The following is a 19781-nucleotide window of genomic DNA, read 5'->3' as shown; positions in this document are numbered from 1 at the left end:
TGTCAGAGGTCAAAGAGAAAGAGAGGATCTTGAAAGCAGCAAGAGAAAAACAATCCATCACATACAAGGGAAACCCAATAAGACTATGTGTAGATTTCTCAGCAGAAACCATGGAGGCAAGAAGACGGTGGGATGATATATTTAAATTACCAAAAGAGAAAAACTGCCAACCAAGAATTCTATATCCAGCAAAATTGTCCTTCAGAAATGAGGGAGAAATTAAAACATTTTCAGACAAAAAGTCACTGAGAGAATTTGTGACCAAGAGACCAGCTCTGCAAGAAATACTAAAGGGAGCACTAGAGTCAGATACGAAAAGACAGAAGAGAGAGGTGTGGAGAAGAGTGTAGAAAGTAGGAAAATTAGATATGATATATATAATACAAAAGGCAAAATGGTAGAGGAAAATATTACCCAAACAGTAATAACACTAAATGTTAATGGACTGAATTCCCCAATCAAAAGACATAGACTGGCAGAATGGATTAAAAAACAGGATCTTTCTATATGCTGTCTACAGGAAACACATCTTAGACCCAAAGATAAACATAGGTTGAAAGTGAAAGGTTGGGAAAAGATATTTCATGCAAATAACAACCAGAAAAGAGCAGGAGTGGCTATACTAATATCCAACAAATTAGACTTCAAATATAAAACAGTTAAAAGAGACAAAGAAGGACACTATCTACTAATAAAAGGAACAATTAAACAAGAAGACATAACAATCATAAATATTTACGCACCGAATCAGAATGCCCCAAAATACATGAGGAATACACTGCAAATACTGAAAAGAGAAATAGACACATCTACCATAATAGTTGGAGACTCCAATTCCCCACTCTCATCAATGGACAGAACATCTAGACAGAGGATCAATAAAGAAACAGAGAATTTGAATATTACAATAAATGAGCTAGACTTAACAGACATTTATAGGACATTACACCCCACAACAGCAGGATACACCTTTTTCTCAAGTGCTCATAGATCATTCTCAAAGATAGACCATATGCTGGGTCACAAAGCAAGTCTCAACAAATTTAAAAAGACTGAAATCATACACAACACTTTCTCAGATCATAAAGGAATGAAGTTGGAAATCAATAATAGGCAGAGTGCCAGAAAATTCACAAATACGTGTAGGTTCAACAACACATTCTTAAACAACCAGTGGGTCAAGGAAGAAATTACAAGAGAAATCAGTAAATATCTCGAGGTGAATGAAAATGAAAACACAACATATCAAAACCTATGGGACGCAGCAAAGGCAGTGCTAAGAGGGAAATTTATTGCCCTAAATGCCTATATCAAAAAAGAAGAAAGGGCAAAAATTTGGGAATTAACTGTCCACTTGGAAGAACTGGAGAAAGATCAGCAAACTAACCCCAAAGCAAGCAAAAGGAAAGAAATAACAAAGATTAGAGCAGTGAATGATTTCTAAATGTTGTGTTAATTTCTTTTTTTTCTTTAATTAATTTTAAAAAAAAGATTAGAGCAGAAATAAATGAAATTGAAAACATGAAAACAATAGAGAAAATCAATAAGACCAGAAGTTGGTTCTATGAGAAAATCAATAAGATTGATGGGCCCTTAGCAAGATTGACAAAAAGAAGAAGAGAGAGGATGCAAATAAATAAGATCAGAAATGGAAGAGGAGACATAACCACTGACCTCACAGAAATAAATGAGGTAATAACAGGATACTATGAACAACTTTATGCTAATAAATACAACAATATAGATGAAATGGACAAGTTCCTAGAAAGGCATGAACAACCAACTTTGACTCAAGAAGAAATAGATGACCTCAGCAAACCAATCACAAGTAAAGAAATTGAATCAGTCATTCAAAAGCTTCCCAAAAAGAAAAGTCCAGGACCAGATGGCTTCACATGTGAATTCTACCAAACATTACAGAAAGAATTAGTACCAACCCTGCTCAAACTCTTCAAAAAAATTGAAGTGGTGGGAAAGCTACCTAATTCATTCTATGAAGCCAACATCACCCTCATACCAAAACCAGGCAAAGATATTACAAAAAAAGAAAACTACAGACCAATCTCTCTTATGGATATAGATGCAAAAATCCTCAACAAAATTCTAGCAAATCGAATCCAGCAACACATTAAAAGAATTATACATCATGACCAAGTAGGATTCATCCCAGGTATGCAAGGATGGTTCAACATAAGAAAATCAATTAATGTAATACACCATATCAACAAATCAAAGCAGAAAAATCACATGATCATCTCAATTGATGCAGAGAAGGCATTTGACAAGATTCAACATCCTTTCCTGTTGAAAACACTTCAAAGGATAGGAATACAAGGGAACTTCCTTAAAATGATAGAGGGAATATATGAAAAACCCACAGCTAATATCATCCTCAATGGGGAAAAATTGAAAACTTTCCCCCTAAGATCAGGAACAAGACAAGGATGTCCATTATCACCACTATTACTCAACATCGTGTTGGAGGTTCTAGCCAGAGCAATTAGACAAGAAAAAGAAATACAAGGCATCAAAATTGGAAAGGAAGAAGTAAAACTATCACTGTTTGTTGATGATATGATACTATATGCCGAAAACCCTGAAAAATCCACAGCAAAACTACTAGAGCTAATAAATGAGTACAGCAAAGTAGCAGGTTACAAGATCAACATTCAAAAATCGGTAGTGTTTCTATACACTAGCAACGAACAAGCTGAGGGGGAAATCAAGAAACGAATTCCCTTTACAATTGCAACTAAAAGAATAAAATAGTTAGGAATAAATTTAACTAAAGAGACAAAAGACCTATACAAAGAAAACTACAAAAACTGTTAAAAGAAGTCACAGAAGACCTAAATAGATGGAAGGGCATACCGTGTTCATGGATTGGAAGACTAAATATAGTTAAGATGTCAATTCTACCTAAATTGATTTACAGATTCAACGCAATACCAATCAAAATCCGAACAACTTATTTTTCAGAAATAGAAAAACCAATAAGCAAATTTATCTGGAAGGGCAGGGTGCCCCGAATTGCTAAAAGTATCTTGAGGAAAAAAAACGAAGCTGGAGTTCTCACGCTGCCTGACTTTAAGGCATATTGTGACGCCACAGTGGTCAAAACAGCATGGTACTGGCATAAAGATAGATATATCGACCAATGGAATCGAATAGAGTGCTCAGATATAGACCCTCTCATCTATGGACATTTGATCTTTGATAAGGCAGTCAAGCCAACTCACCTGGGACAGAACAGTCTCTTCAATAAATGGTGCCTAGAGAACTGGATATCCATATGTAAAAGAATGAAAGAGGACCTGTATCTCACACCCTATACAAAAGTTAACTCAAAATGGATCAAAGATCTAAACATTAGGTCTAAGACCATAAAACAGTTAGAGGAAAATGTAGGGAGCTATCTTATGAATCTTACAATTGGAGGCGGTTTTATGGACCTTAAACCTAAAGCAAGAGCACTGAAGAAGGAAATAAATAAATGGGAGCTCCTCAAAATTAAACACTTTTGTGCATCAAAGAACTTCATCAAGAAAGTAGAAAGACAGACTACACAATGGGAGACAATATTTGGAAACGACATATCAGATAAAGGTCTAGTATCCAGAATTTATAAAAAGATTGTTCAACTCAACAACAAAAAGACAGCCAATCCAATTACAAAATGGGAAAAAGTCTGGAACAGACACCTCTCAGAAGAGGAAATACAAATGGCCAAAAGGCACATGAAGAGATGCTCAATGTCCCTGGCCATTAGAGAAATGCAAATCAAAACCACAATGAGATATCATCTCACACCCACCAGAATGGCCATTATCAACAAAACAGAAAATGACAAGTGCTGGAGAGGATGTGGAGAAAGAGGCACACTTATCCACTGTTGGTGGGAATGTCAAATGGTGCAACCACTGTGGAAGGCAGTTTGGCGGTTCCTCAAAAAGCTAAATATAGAATTGCCATACGACCCAGCAATACCATTGCTAGGTATCTATTCAGAGGACTTAAGGGCAAAGACACAAACGGACATTTACACACCAATGTTTATAGCAGCATTATTTACAATTGCAAAGAGATGGAAACAGCCAAAATGTCCATCAACAGACGAGTGGCTAAACAAACTGTGGTATATACGTACGACGGAATATTATGCAGCTTTAAGACAGAATAAACTTATGAAGCATGTAATAACCTAAATGGACCTAGAGAACATTATGCTGAGTGAGTCTAGCCAAAAACTAAAGGGCAAATACTGTATGGTCCCACTGATGTGAACCGACATTCGAGAATAAACTTGGAATATGTCATTGGTAACAGAGACCATCAGGAGGTAGAAATAGGGTAAGATAATAGGTAATTGGAGCTGAAGGGATACAGACTATGCAACAAGACTGGATACAAAAACTCAGAAATGGACAGCACAATACTACCTAATTGTAATGTAATTATGTTAAAACACTGAATGAAGCTGCATCTGAGGTATAGTTTTTTTATTTGTTTGTTTGTTTTTATTTTTTTAATTTTTTTTACTTCTTTATTTATTTTTTTCTCTATTATTGTTTTATTTCTTTTTCTTCTGTCTTTCTATTTCTTTTTCTAAATCGATGCAAATGTACTAAGAAATGATGAATATGCATCTATGTGATGATATTAAGAATTACTGATTGTATATGTAGAATGGAATGATTTCTAAATGTTGTGTTAATTTTTTTAATTAAAAAAAAAAAAAAAAACTGCAACGTGGGATCCTGGCTGGGGTTCCTGGAACTGAAATGGAAGAACTGGGGAAACTAGAGTAAAATCTGTGCCCATAATTACTATGCCAGCGTTAATAACCTAGTTTTGATCACTTTACTGTGGTTGTGCGAGATGTTAACACTTGGGAAAGCTGGATAAAGGGTATGTGGGAACGCTCTGGACTATTTTTATCCTTTACATCTAAATTTATTTTAAAATAAAAAGTTTTTTTAATATGTAAAAAAAAAATTGCAGGAAAGAAATATAAATGTTCTTAATATGTGATTATTCCATTCTACATTATAATCAATAATTCACAATATCATCACATAGTTGCATATTCATCACCATGATCATTTCTTAGAACATTTGCATCGATTCAGAAAAAGAAATAAAAAGACAACAGAAAAATAAAACGAAAACAGAAAAAAAAATTATACATACCATACCCCTTACGCCTCCCTTTCATTGATCACTTAGCATTTCAAACAATTTATTTTTTAAATTTATTTATTAATTTAAAAAAATAAAGAAACAAAATAAAACAACATACATAATCAATAATTCACAATATCATCATTTAGTTGCATATTCATCATTTCTTAGAACATTTGCATTAATTCAGAAAAAGAAATAAAAAGACAATAGAAAAAGAAATAAAATGAACACAGGAAAGGAAAATAAAAAAGATTATATCTACCATACCCCTTACCCCTTGCTTTCATTGATCACTAGCATTTCAAACTAAATTTATTTTAGCATTTGTTCCCCGTATTATTTATTTTTATTCCATATGTTCTACTCCTTTGTTGACAAGGTAGATAAAAGGAGCATCAGACACAAGGTTTTCACAAGCACAGTCACATTGTGAAAGCTATATCATTATACAATCATCATCAAGAAACATGGCTACTGGAACACAGCTCTACATTTTCAGGCACTTCCCTCCAGCCTCTCCCTTTCCTCTTGGATAACAAGGCCACTACTTATTTTTATAAATGAAGTTTTGTGGGCACCCAGTCACACCCATTCATTTATGTGTGGTCTGTAGCTACTTGTGCACTACATCTGTAGCATTGACTCGTTCCCACAGAGACCGTGGGACCCATAAGCCTAAAAGTATTTGCTCTCTGACTGACCATTTTCAGAAAAAGTTTTCTGACTCCTGCTTTAAAGCATAAGTGCTGTGTGAGACAGACCTAGGCTCCGTTCCTTTCTCTGACACTTAACGGGCTATGTGATTTTAAGCCAATTACTCAACTTCTCTGTGCTTCCATTTCCTCCCTTATAAAATGGAACAACATTCACAAGCCTAAAGGAGACAATTCATGTGAAGTATTTAGAATGGTATCTGGCTCACGATAGGTGCCCATCAGATATTAGCTATTATTATCATTGTTATTCTTGTGGTGATAATGATTTTCTTAATAACTACCTTTTTTCTCTCAGGCATATTGAATGTTCATGAATAGGTTTAAGTGCTTTGCTTTCCCAATGCATAGGAGAAATATTGGGCAACTGGAGTTTCTCTGTTCTTTTCCAGGTCTCACTTACCTTGATGACCTACTGCCCAAACTCTGGGCATTTATCTGTGAGCTGGGACCCCATGGAGGGTTAAAGCTTTTCTTGGAATGCCTGAACAATGACACTGAAGAGTCCAAGCAGCTCCTGGCCATGCTGATGCTATTCTGTGACTGTTCCCGGCACCTCATCACGTAAGTTGACTGCTATGGGGCTGAATTCCTCTCCTAGAATTTGAAGAGACAAAACTACAATGTCAGTAAGGAAGTAATTGCTGATGTGATTCCTGTTTGCATTTGGACTGGTGTGGCAAGGTCATTATGAGAATTAGATGAAAAAAGATTCACTAAGTGGGTGACATGTAGTAGATGTTCAGCCATTATTAGTGTGTTGGTTTGCAAAAGCTGCCAGAATACAGTATACTAGAAATGAAATGGCTTTAAAAAGGGAATTTATTATATTACATTACAAGGTTACAGTTCTAATGCTTTAAAAATGTCCAAACTGGCATCCAGAAAAAGATTCCTTGGCTCAAGAAAGGGCCATTGATGTTCAGGGTTTCTCTGTCAGCAGGGAAGGCACATGGTGGGATCTGCTAACTTTCTCTTCTGGCTTCTCGTTTCAGAGTAGTCAGGGGCATTTTCCTTCTGCATCTCTAAACATCTCTCTCTGTGTCAGCTCTGAAGCTCTTTTCAAAATGATTCCTAATCAAAAGGTCCCACCCACAATTGGGTGGGTCACATCTCCATGGAAACAACTTAATCAAAAGATCCCACCCAGCAATATTGACTGAGGATTAAAGAACATGGCTTTTCTGGGGTATGTGACAGTTTCACACTGGCACAGTTAATTACCATCCTTTCAGGAGAGCTGGGAGAGTACCATTGAATGTGGGCTCTGGGGTAAGCTGGAGCTGGATTCAAATCATACTCTGCCATTTACTCACTAGGTTAGGAAGTTACTGGAAAGTTTTTTTGAGGCAAACAGCTAGGGTCCAAAACCTGGCTCAGCTACTCACTAACCTGGTTCAACCTCTTTGAGTCTCTGTTACCTCACGTGTAATTGGGAATAACAATAGCATCTCCCTTTTAGAAATGTGGTAAGGATTAAAAGAGATATGCATGCAAAGTGCTTAGCACCGTCCCTGGCACATAAGAAGAAGAGCTCTGTGTTGGCAATTATTATTGTTTTTATAATTAAGCTGATGCTGGGCAATTTGCTTAACTTCTATGAGCCACAGTCCTCATTAGTGGAATCATGGGGAGTAAACAAGAGAAGTAATGCCAGGCACCTAGTACAGTGGGAAATTCACAAATGTTAATCCCGTTCAGTTCCTTTGTTTTTTAAGCAAATGTGTCTATTTGTGTATTTGTATTCTTTTAATTCCATTTTTTCCCAAAAGGTTGGTGAAGAATTATAGGATCAAAAGGACCTCAGAGAGTTATGTTCAGGCTAGAAGACCCTGGCAGGAGGGGATCAGGGACATGTAGGTGACAGATTAGATGGAATCTTGAGGGAAGAGAGGCAGTGAGCAGTGGAGAGGAGAGCAGGGTTCCGTAGATGTGGGAGACATCCTTAATTGGTGGGTAGAGGGCTGCTTAGGACAAGTCATGTTCTCAAGTGGATGAAGTGGTTCTAGGATACAGCACTGTGCCTGAAATGTTTTGTTGGGTCATATATCTGTTCAAACATTTATTCATTCCCTCATAAATCCTTTTCGAGTGCCTACTAGAAGGCAGTGGTGTTTGTCCTCGATGCAGAATAAGAATCCAGTTTTCCTCAGTAAACAGACTCTCAGTCGAGAGTTGTCCAAGTTTCCTTGCTTTTCAGGCCTGAGTAAGGCATGAATTTAGGCTTGAATTAAGAAAGTATCACAATGAAATCCTTATAAGAAAAATAGAAAGTAGAGCTTATTTTTTTTCTTAATTATACTTTTTACCTTTTCAGTGGAACGTTTCAAATTAATAGAAAATAGAGAGAAAAGTATAATGAACCCTACATACCCATTAACACGCTTCAAAGATTATTAATTCATGGCCAGTTTTGTTTCGTCTATATACTGCCTCCCACTCCCCTCTTGCAGATTATTTTAAAGCAAATCCTAGACATATCATTTTATCAGTTTATTTTAGAGCATTTCTCAAAGATAAGAAGTAGAATTTATTTCTTAACCTTGTTTATTTTGTCTAGTAAAGGATACAGATCTCATTTGTATTCTTTTTTCTCAGTGGAAAACTGTGAATCATTTTCTGTCTGATTTAGGATTCTAGATGACATTGAGGTTTATGAAGAACAAATTTCATTCAAACTGGAAGAGCTGGTCACCATCTCTTCTTTTCTGAACTCCTTTGTGTTTAAGATGATCTGGGACGGAATCATAGGTAAGGCGAAGGAGTTGGCCACCGTTTGATCGATGCTACACACAGGGAGACTGTGGAGTATAATGCCAGTTGACTCTTGGTTTTGATGTCTGTCAGAGCTAATTAGAAATCTATATTTATTCACATACTTAGAAACTGTATTAACTCTCTATCTATGACCTCTTAAGATAGTAGTGGAGTCATTGGAGTCTTACTCTCCCAATTGTGCTTCAGGATTTGCATTTATGTGTCATTGATCATTACTGATGATTAATTTTGCTCTGAATCTCCATTAAGATAAAACATATGCCAGTTCATACTTCAAATTAGAGTCTCTCGAAGTATTTCCAGTTGTTCAATTGAAATCTCCTTAGATAAAAAAAGATCCTTTGGATGACATTCTGGTAAGAGATGGCATGAGGAGTTAGGAGATACTTAGGAGATACCCAGGTCCTGCAGGCTCTTAGAACATCCCCAGGTTGTCTTTTAATTCTTTTGGTTCCGTGTAAAATTCAGAGTGAGGGAGATCATGGATTCGTTGATGTCCAGAGAGGAGAGGGTTTCCTCCCACTCCCCTCTCTAGTTCTGGTCTTCTCTGCCAAGAGTGTGACTCTGCATTTGTTCCCCTACAGAGAGCGCCAAGGGTGAGACCCTGGAGCTGTTTCATTCTGTCCACGGGTGGCTGATGGTGCTCTATGAACGGGATTGCCGGCGGCGCTTTGCCCCCGAGGACCACTGGCTACGAAAGTGAGCACCAGGGACAGAGAAGGGCTTTATGGAAACTAGAATCCACTCCATCATGCTGTCAGCAGCAGAGCTGGCCAAGCACTCAGCACCTGTGTTCTCGGGCAGAGAGGATTTTTTGCCTCATCTCCATCCTGTCCTTTCATCTACATAAAGAGAGCTCCTGTTTTCATGAAGCACCTGTCAAGACAGATCACTTAGCAGTGTAGATGCCATACTAAATATGATTCACATTAATTAATGGTGACAAAGCCTGTTCACATTTAGCAAATGTTTCTTATCAAACTGGGAAGAAAAATTCTTTCAGATGAGCTGAATAACGGTATGATAGTTAAATCTCATTTTATATCAGGATTACCTGGGTAAAAATTACGCTAGATTTTTTGGAGGGAGAGGACAGGAATCCTCCTGCAACAATGAAACATATGCCATTGATATGGCATGCCACCATGTTTATCAGTGATGGTGCCAACACTTATGTAACTCTTGAAGCAGCAGCACTAGAGTTGGGATCAGCAAATTTCTCTGCAAAGGGCCAAACAATAAATATTTTAGGCTTTGCAACTAGACAGTCCCCATGGCAACTACTCAGCTCTGTCACTGTGGTATGAAAGCAGCCGTAAATAATAGGTAAACAAATGAGTGTGAATGTGTTCAGTAAAATTTTTTTTTGCGCAAAAACTGGCAGCAGGCCAAATTTGACCTGCAGGCTATGATTTGCCAATATGACCTGCCCCAGAAAATGATTTTCTTGTTTTAATTATCACAAGCCCATGTCTTTCTTCTTCAGGGATCTCAAACCCAGTGTACTCTTCCAAGAACTTGACAAAGACAGAAAACGGGCACAGCTGATTCTGCAGTATATACCTCACGTCATTCCACACAAAAATGTGAGTCGCACTTAGAGCTGGTTTCCTCGTGTTTCTTTCTAATCCACTGGCATTTCCTTTTTGTCATAGCAATTGAAGTGAATAAATGGCATCATTTGTTCACTAATGGTGCTTGGATTTTACTCTGCCTGAGTATTACAGAATGCGGAGGGTATAGGGTAGAGAAGGCAGGGTGGGACTGATAGTCCTGGTAGAGCAGGATAGACAGATGCTGTAGAGCACAAGCAAAGGTACCCCACCTTGCTAGGGGGTGGAAGTTTCCATAGGCAAATGCAGACTATGTTTAAAGATCCTGGAGGTGGAGATGGGGGGTGTAGTTGGGAGCCTAGAAAGTGCTGTCTGGCTGAAGAGAATATAAAAGAGAAAGAAATGAAGCCAAGGAGGTTAGTAGAAGCTGGAGCAAGAAGGACCTTATAAACAGAGGGTAGGAGCTTGGATTTTATCTGAAGCCATTTGAAAGGTTTTAAATTTGAGAGGCAGGGTCACAGCTATACTTTGGAAAGATCCTTCTGGTCCTAATAGAGAAGATTGGCTGGAGGCAGGAGATTATAGCCCTTTCACCTAGATTAGGGTGGGTCTGTAGGAGTAGAAAGAAGATCAAGAAATTCGTAAGGAGGTGGCACTTACATGCCTTGAAGAATGATTACATTCAGAGGAGGAAGAAGAGCAATTTAGGTGATACTCAGGTTTCTGGGTCAGGTACTCGGTGGTTAGGAGATCATTCCCTGTGGTAGGAGCAAGGGCAAGAACACTTTCTGGGAAATGGTGGTGAGTGCAGCCTGGAGTAGCTAAGATGTGAGGTGTCGGTGCCCCCTGGAGGCCCCTGGACCTATGGGTCTGGATCAGAATAGACTGGGCTAGAGATAGAATCCACATGCAGACAAGGCCCAGAAATCTCATAACTGCAGCTGTGAATGGGGACTAGGGGATCTGGGGTCCAGCTGGAGCCAGAAGACAAAGGGGTTAAAGCCAGAGCCCTGTGGAATCCACCACCTACAGAGCCAACACAGGAAGGAAAGGAGTACTCAGAGGAAGGGAGAAAACCAGAAGACTGGTGGTAACTAAATGAAGCTGAATACGAGCATGGTTAACAGAGAAGGCTAGGGGCATGTTTGATACCAGAAGGAAAGATAGAGGATAAAGACTGAGCAATAACTTAGGGATGCCTGGAGTGGACAATGATGGTGATTAATTGTACAAATATAAGAATATTTTTGTATGAGGGAGAAAAAAATGAATGTCAACATTGCAAGGTGTTGAAAATGGAATGGTATACAAGAAAAATGCAATCAATGCAAGCTGGGGTCTATAGTTAACAGTAACATGTTTCCATTAAATATAATAAAGTCTGTGTGCTAAGACTAAATGTCAGTAAGTGAGAGATATGGGGGAGTGGTATGGGATTCTTAGCAGAAGAAAAGGAAATGTCCTCATATAGATGGTGACGGTGAAGGCATGGCTATGTGATACCAGGAACCAATGATTTTTTTACTTAGGTTGGATTGTATGATGTATGAATAAAACTATTTTAAAATGAAAAAAAAAAGATATGCCCTCCCCCTCCCTTTTTTTGTCTCACAGATTAGACATATTTTCATAAAAGAGCATACATTACCGTTTGTAAATTCAGGCTCACTTTTCTGAGATACTTAATCCTGATACTGCTTGACCTTGATTCTGATACCTGTGTTCGCTATTCTTTACCCTCAAGCAGCGATGTGCAAATGGATGAAGCTTATTGGATTCTTATTGTTCCTGAAGGGGCCTCATGATGATTATTTAGTCAAATATGCTTTTGTTGAGGAAGCCCCTTCGACAATACCCCTGACCTTGCCTCTGATAGAAAACTCAAGCTTTGCAAGGCAGGCTGTGTATTTCCTTAGTCTTCTAAATGGAGAAATGTTTCTTCCTCATATGAAGCGGGTCTGCTTTTTTGTAACCTCTGCCCTTTGGTCCTTGAATAACCCCCAAAAGTGGAATCTCTAATCTATGGACTAAACCTTTTGAGATTTGCAGTCAGCTCTCATTTGCCTTCTGAGTCTCTGTTTTCCGATTGCAGCATCCTTAACATCTCTAACTATTGCTCGTTGGATGTTGTTTCCAGTCCTTCATCTCCTGAGCCCATACCAGTATGATGGTGTCTCATTGGAAACACAGCACCTCAAAGTGAATCTCTGTGCAGCTTGGGACTCCCTCAGTTGTCCCTGTGTGTGTGTGTGATGTCAGCCTTTTTAGGAATTGTAACCATCACATCTGCATAATATAGAATATATACTCTCTCTTTTGTATATCTACCATTCACAAACCATGTGCTGTGTCACCTAGGGTGCCTCAGGGTATATAAACATTTTGAGGGGACACACTGAAATCTCTTCGATGCCATGTGAACTGCTAGATCAAGGTAGTGTGCAGTTTCAACATTAGATTGTGCTATAGTCTTTTAGGTGTGGTAATATATTTGCAAAGCCAAATTTGAGGTATTGGTGTGATAAAAATCAATTACTATGTGAAAATCAGGAAATGATGGTGATGGTGTGCAGTCTGATGCCAGGGTTTTGAGAAGCTGTGCAAAGCCCTACATGTGCATGCATCCAGTAGTACATACTCGTGATTATTTAAGAATAAAATAAAAATACTTTTTAAAAATTTTCAATTTATGTGTACTGTTTTTTAAACAAAGCTACATAAATACTTATTCAGTTGTTAGGAGCTAATTATGTGATAAGTGAAACTGCTAGTTATTTATTTTGGCCTTGGGTGCCCTGAAAAAACTTACTGAGACACCAGGGTTTTGGTGAACCCAGAAAGTATGGGAACCTTTGAGACAAATTAGAATGACTTGAGTCTGGGCTATATTCTAATTTTTACCATTTTTTTTCCTTTGGAGAATTTTTGTTTGATCACCATAAGACTATTTGTTGTGGACTCATAAAATCCCCCATCTCCTTCCTTGGGAAGATAGGGCCCTTCCTTGTCTCTTAGCCTAGTCCTCTTCCCTGTGGAAGTTTGGCATGTTCAGGATCTCCTGTGGCCTGCTCCCATCTGAGGCTTCTCTTCCCTCCTTGGGGTACATGTGCTGCACTCTCCCATTGGACTGTCCTTGCTGCAAAACAAAAAAGGCATCTATGTAGTCCTTTCTCTCCTAGTAATGTTATGCCATCTGCCCTGAGCATGGAACCCTTCCCTTGTTCTTACTATAGTGGGTAACTCACAAAGCCTTTGTTGTTTTCTTTAATATTTTAAAAGCTTCAGTGCTGCCTGGTTCGCATGCCCAGTACTTTGTTCTCTGCTTTCTCTTGTAAGGCTTTATCCATCTCTGTGTGATTCACCTGCTGGCTGCGACTTAAGGCCTCTACTTTTGTTTCTGTCCGGAAGGCCTGAAGTGGGGTGAGGCAGTCAGGGGCCATGTATCGTGTAGAGTTCAGAAGCTCTGGGCTTGAATCCAGTCCCACTGCCCACTAACTATGTGACCTTGGGCAAGTCAGCTTTCTCATCTGCAAATTGGCGATACTGATTATTATTACCCCAGTGTCCACTGCCGTCTCTGAGAGAGCTGAATAAGGTCACCTCCACCTTCTCATACCCCATGGCAATCAGAGCTCTATCCAGGCTTCTGTGACCCCTAGGGGACCAGCATTCTCGTGCTCACTGTTGCCTCTGCAGTTTTGCTTCTGTGTCCTGTCTCTGACTCATATAAGATTGACCTATATGTAAAACTGGTCTTCTGCCTCCTTTGCTACAAAATTTCACCCTTGTTCAAGTGATTATGCCAAAGATTTGGGGGTTAATGAAGCAGTCATGACATAAGGCCAGATGGCTCATACAACCTAAGCTCACCAATAAGCACACCTCCAGCTCCCCACCCTTTGGCTTCCCAGCCATGGAGGAAGAGGCTGTGATGCCTGACCTCCACCTCACCCGCTTCCCTCACTGTGTCCTAAATCCACTCACTGCCTTCCACATTGCCCTGAAACCCAGGATCTTTTGACTGTTACAGGCTTGTAAACCAGTCACGTCGAGATGCCGTGCTGAACAGCAGCCCTTCCACGGTATCAAAGACCATCCCCCTTCGTCTTAGGAGGCAATTTTCTATTACAACCTTATTTACAGCATAGAACTGATGGAAGGATTAGATGAAAATGTATTAACTTCCTCCTACCTTTATCATGAACCCATTTTACTATTGTCATTAGTAATGTTAATGCTGTTATTATTTGTATTTAATAAAGTCATTGATTTTTCGGGGGGGGCGTCCCATAAAAAATAAAGCAGTGGTGGGACTCCTTTATTCATTCAGCTCCTTTTATTTGAATGTTATGACAGTGATTCTCAAATCCAGGATGGGGCAAAGGGGCTTGCAGTCCCAAAGGCGCATATTAGCATCTCGAGAAGAGGAGAGAGGGCTCTTTTCAAATTACAATTGAGAAATATTGCTGGTGGGACTATGATGATTGAGGGCACAGGGGAGACAGACAAAAGGTCAAGAACCTTTATACTCTAGGATCATTTAAAAATTTTCTGACAGTGAAAAAATTGTCTTTGAAATGTTTCTGTTTTTTAAATTCATAATATTGATTTCCTTTAAAAGCAGACACATCTATAAAAAGCAGCCTCTGTAACTTGTTCTGCTGCCATTTTTTTATGGTAGATTATTGACTGATTGAGGAGAATGATTTTCTCCTAGACTGTTTCTGGCGGGGCTCTAGCTGCAGCAAGAGCCACTCTTTCTAGAAGATTTCTTCCTTAGTATATATTCAACTGTATTTCTAATTCCCAGAAGTATTTCTGGGAGTGTTTACCATTCTCATAAGATACTTCTAACCAGAAGCACATTTTTAAGCATCCCATTCTGTTTCAATCTCATTTGACTTTAATTTTGGTAAATTTATAGAGTGTCTTTTAGGGATTCGGCAGTTATTGACCCTGTTTCTGGTCCTGCTTTTGCTCATTTCAGAGAGTTCTCCTGTTCCGAAACATGGTTACCAAGGAGAAGGAGAAGTTGGGGCTCGTGGAAACCAGCTCTGCCTCCCCTCATGTCACTCACATTACCATCCGACGGTCACGGATGTTGGAGGTGAGTGGGGGGTCCACGAGGCTTACTGCAAGAAATGTGTTCTGTAAAATGTAGGGTTTTTAGTGGATGATCTATTGCCTCTGAAGAAATTCCTGACATTTCTTGATCTAATGACGCTGAAATCAAGACTCTGGAGCAAGATAGAGGTCCTTTGTCCTGTTTGCTGTACTGAATAGCTGCTTGATGAAGCATGTCCTCAGTGCTAGAGATCCATGGTATAGTATTTCTCTTCCTTTACTCCATTTGGCCCTCAGCTGGAGCCTTAAACTTTTTGTGCCTCTTTGGAATGAGGAAGGAACTGAATCCAGCAGATGCACTAAAATGCTCCTATCTGTGCAAACTGCATTCATCCTAAGCAGGCACTTTGCACAGATTCAACTGTGAATGATGTGAAGTGTGAGTGTTAAGTTTACTGCGTCATACAAGGAAACACATTATAGGATGTAAGATCTGTAAGCTAGAAGTTCCTTATAAGCATGAAATTATATGATACAAATGAAGTGGCCCACCTTAGCCAAACCCGAAAGCCAGGGTTACCACTACATGGCTACTTAAGGTAAATTAGAAATAAGTCCCTGTCCTCAAAACACTTTACCACCATGTGTCAGAAAATTGTCATACTATATAGATTTTGTTAGAGCAAGGCCCTGCCTACAGTCTGCTGGAACGTTGTTGTAATAAATGTGCCAGCCTACAATGTCTCCAGTGTGTGTGCCCCACCCTCCTCCAGGGCTGTACAGTGCCCGGCCCACAAGGATGTGCTGGTCCTATCAGCGATAGAGCTGGTGACTGAGCCCCAAGTCCCCATTCCTAGGAGAGGCTTGGCTTGATTTATTTGTCCGTGTTTAGTCTTTAGGCCTTTTATCACACTCTGAGCACAGTTCCTCAGTAGCACATTCTGCAGCACAGGACAGTCATGGAGTTCCATGGCAGACATGGCCACACAGCCACCCCAGCACATGGCATTGGGCAGCACTCCTCCCTCCCTACGTGGCCTACCTCTGCCCCATAGTGAATCACACAGTGTTTGTGCTGATCCTTACTGAAGAGCTTGTTTTGGTTACCCTGACCACTAGTGATTGTCACCGAGATCTGCTGGGAAAAGACAGCATGTGTTAAGCATTTGATGTTTTCAGCATTCTTAAAAGTAGGGATAAGAAATTTAAATGCCCTCCGGAGCCCTGCAGGTCATGGGAATGAATGAAGCTGGCTGAGTGTGTCTCAGCACAGGAAATTTTGTTTGCCTCTTGGTCTGTATAACTCTGATTAAGAAAACAACCCCATGAATGAGTTGATAAATTGGCACTGATGCCTAGTCAATGTAAGGCCTGGCCTGGTAACCTCTGGCCGGAAGGCCCCCACCCGAACTAAAACCCGTGAACATCCGGGCATACAGCTGTGCAAACTCAGCCAATCAGGAACTGCCCTGACAAACAAAGGCCCCCCACTGCACACCTCCCGTAGTTATGCCCCCCAGCCAAGGCCTGTAGCTATGCCCCTGGCCCTAAAGCGCGCAAAACTCCTAACCTACCACAAGAGGCCCCATAGGCATTGTCAGCACCCCCACTAGCTAGCCTATATCTAGCCCCGCCGCTCCTAGGGGGGCACGACTTCCCCGGCCCGCACCCTGAGCGCCCGGACCCAGGAACCTCGCCCCGGGACAATAAAATTTTAAACTCGGACTCAGTTTCTCTGATTTCTCAGTCGGCTACTGTCTAAAACCTAACAGTCAACAGTAGAGAATAGTAGAGGGGTGGACAGCCTGGAGAACATGTGCCTCCCCTAAGAGAGGCTGCCTCCACTTAGCTCCACCCAGCTATTGCCATGTGGCAGTTGGGATCCATTATGCTCTGATATTTTAAAAGAAGGCCAATGTTCAGGGTTTTGTGTGAAATCCCCAAATCTTTTATATTGGAAGGTAGGTAGATTTTGGAAAGTCAGGTAACACCTGACTTCCCACCAAATCCAACCTGTGGGCCACCAGTTTGCACCCTCTCCTTTGACTCAAAGAAGGAAAATCCCATTGTGTTGTATCTTCTCTAGCACTTTGCTCGTTGGACCCACATGTCCCTCCGTGTCTCTCAAAGTCCCTGCTTCCTTACACCCCCAGCCCCACCACCCATCATACACACTTAGATGTTGCCAGAACCCACTAGAAGAGGATAGGTGTTATAGGCTGGAATTTGCTGAGAGTGGTAGCATCCCCTGGCTCCCTCTTCAAGTGTCATGGATCATGGGAAATTCACTTGACAGGCCATTTACTCTGGAAGCTCGTCAGGGCTGTCAAAATAGGGGTTCCTGTCTTGGGTTTTAGGCAGCCCACTTTCCTGTTTACTGTCTGTAGATCGTGTTGACCACTGAGCGCCCAATGCTTTTGCTTGATTTAGACACAAGGGGGCATCAAAAAGCTGATGTTAAACCCATTTGATATCCTGGGCATTTATCCTGTTTCCCTTTTTATGCTAAGTTTTAAAGGCCAGGCTTCCAGGTGTTAGTCTAAAGTCCTGCCGGACAGCATCCCTTAGAGGTCCAGGGTGAATTTTAACTGGAATTCTAGCATTTCACACCTGGAAGGACCTTAGGGACTCTCAACCCTGTTATCTCCCTCTGTTAAAGGCATAATGGAGGCCAGAGAAGTTTAGATTGTCAGTCAAGGTCACTCTGATATCTGTTACAGATCTGGGCCTGAGGGCCAGGTGTTCTAATTCCCAGGCCAGGGTTCTCAAAGTCTGCACTCTGCAATCCAACACAGAAGAGGAATGCCAGCCCCACTCTTACCTTCCTAAGGGACACATAATCCTCGAATAAGGAGGACAGTTCCCAGAGGGCAGAGGGGTGCAACAGGAACTGTATCCGAGGTGGCAATGACCAAACTGCTCTCTACAACTTTTTTAAGAGGATAGTGTGGGGCTCATCAAGCAAGATTGAGGCCTGAATCCAACAAACAGTCCTTGAGCACCACGTGCTACATTTAATCTGAGTAACCACAGGCACATCTACGAAAAACTTGTAAGGTTTAGGAGGCATCATCTCAAAGCAGAATGGAGTAAACCCTGCCGGCAAGTCCGGACTCGTTAGAATTCTCTGCCAATCCCCCCCTCAGTGCCTCGATAATGATCTTAAATTTAGGCAGAATGGTGTAATGCTGCAACTGCTGCATGGCCACTTCCCTTTAGTTCCTTCTTTTGGTTTAGCTTACTGGCTCTCAGACTTCGTTTGCATAAAAAGTATTTTTCAAGGTTGTATACTCAAAATCATGCTCCTTTTCCTACAGGTGACTTAGGAGATTTCAAAGGTAACTTTTGCCTTGCTCTCTGATTTTGGAGCCTAACCCCTGGATAAGAGTCTGAGCCACCATAGGATGATCCTTGGGATCACTAGGTGAGCATGAGCAAAATGTGATCAGCAGGAAGGTAGCAAGGGATCTCTAAAATAGGTCCTGCAGAACTGACCTCATTTGCTTTGTAACAAAGGGGCCAGACTGGCAGACAAGGGGCTGCTATGGGCATAGTCTAGTGTCAGCAAAACATCTGACAGTACTGCAGGTGTGGCTGAGATGGAGAAATATGGAGTGGCAGTAGGATGTTGAGGTTGGTTTGTAAATGGTTATATGTAATGGTATCTGAAGAGATTCCCTTCACCCTAGAGATGGAACCTCCTCTGTTGGGCCAAAGGACTCTAACTTAGGCCATGTCCTGTTCAGCACTGGTTTTCCTTATAGTTCTGAAATGAAAACCTAAGCAGCTTATGTATCAGCACTCCAGATGCCAGGAATACATGCAGTGACAGAATCAGCAACCAGGAAGACCTCAGCAAATTGGAACCGAGAAACTAAGCAAGATGGTTTGATAGGAGAACTACAGAGTTCTGTTTTGGGGGCCACAGGTGTTGGGTTCTGGATAAGGAGGAAGTACTGAATGGCTGCGTGTTTTGAGAGCCAATACAAGCAGAACAGTATGAGGCTTCTCCTAGGCCCTGGCCTTCCTGCTTCCTGCCTTGCCCCTTGCCGTTCATCTGTCCTGCTGCAAATAGGGAGGTTTTTCTAAGACAGGCCAACCGTGTCACTCCCTTGCTTAACCCCTCTGTGGCTCCTCACTGTTCTCAGGATAAAATCCAAATTCCTCAGCATGACTCTCATGGCGCTTCATGATCTGGAGAAAGGCACCAGGGGTTGAGTGGTAGAGGTTAATTTTATTTTTTGTTTTAGAGTTTGTTGTTTTTACCATGAGCTGAAAGATACTCTTTTTAAAAAGAGAGCAAGAGATCTTGCTTTCTTCCGCTCTTTATCTGATGGCCAAGAGCTTGTCTGGTTTCTCCTTCTTACTTACCTCTTGCAGGCAGGTCTCTCCTTGCCCTAGATTAGTAGCATCCCATCCACAAAATGAAGCTTTCCTTTTGACAGGCTCTCACTTAAAGGAAAGGACTGCTTTTCCTCCTGTGCCCACA

General features: G+C 40.7%; 1 protein-coding gene across 4 annotated transcripts in view; it reads left to right on the top strand.

The window, feature by feature from the left end:
* Positions 1-19781, top strand: part of UBE3B (ubiquitin protein ligase E3B) — a 70377-nt gene that overhangs the window by 32477 nt on the left and 18119 nt on the right. For all 4 annotated transcript variants that reach the window (XM_077160079.1, XM_077160081.1, XM_077160080.1 and 1 more), the window contains 5 exons: positions 6290-6461; positions 8530-8648; positions 9260-9374; positions 10162-10261; positions 15216-15335. In XM_077160079.1, the coding sequence (XP_077016194.1) occupies positions 6290-6461; positions 8530-8648; positions 9260-9374; positions 10162-10261; positions 15216-15335 (626 nt within the window). The remainder of the gene's footprint in view (positions 1-6289; positions 6462-8529; positions 8649-9259; positions 9375-10161; positions 10262-15215; positions 15336-19781) is intronic.

Source organism: Tamandua tetradactyla, chromosome 5, assembly GCF_023851605.1.
Source record: "Tamandua tetradactyla isolate mTamTet1 chromosome 5, mTamTet1.pri, whole genome shotgun sequence".
In the NCBI taxonomy this organism is placed as follows: Eukaryota; Metazoa; Chordata; class Mammalia; order Pilosa; family Myrmecophagidae; genus Tamandua; species Tamandua tetradactyla.
Note: the sequence above shows the minus strand (reverse complement) of the source record. Positions and strands in the feature narration are given on the sequence as shown.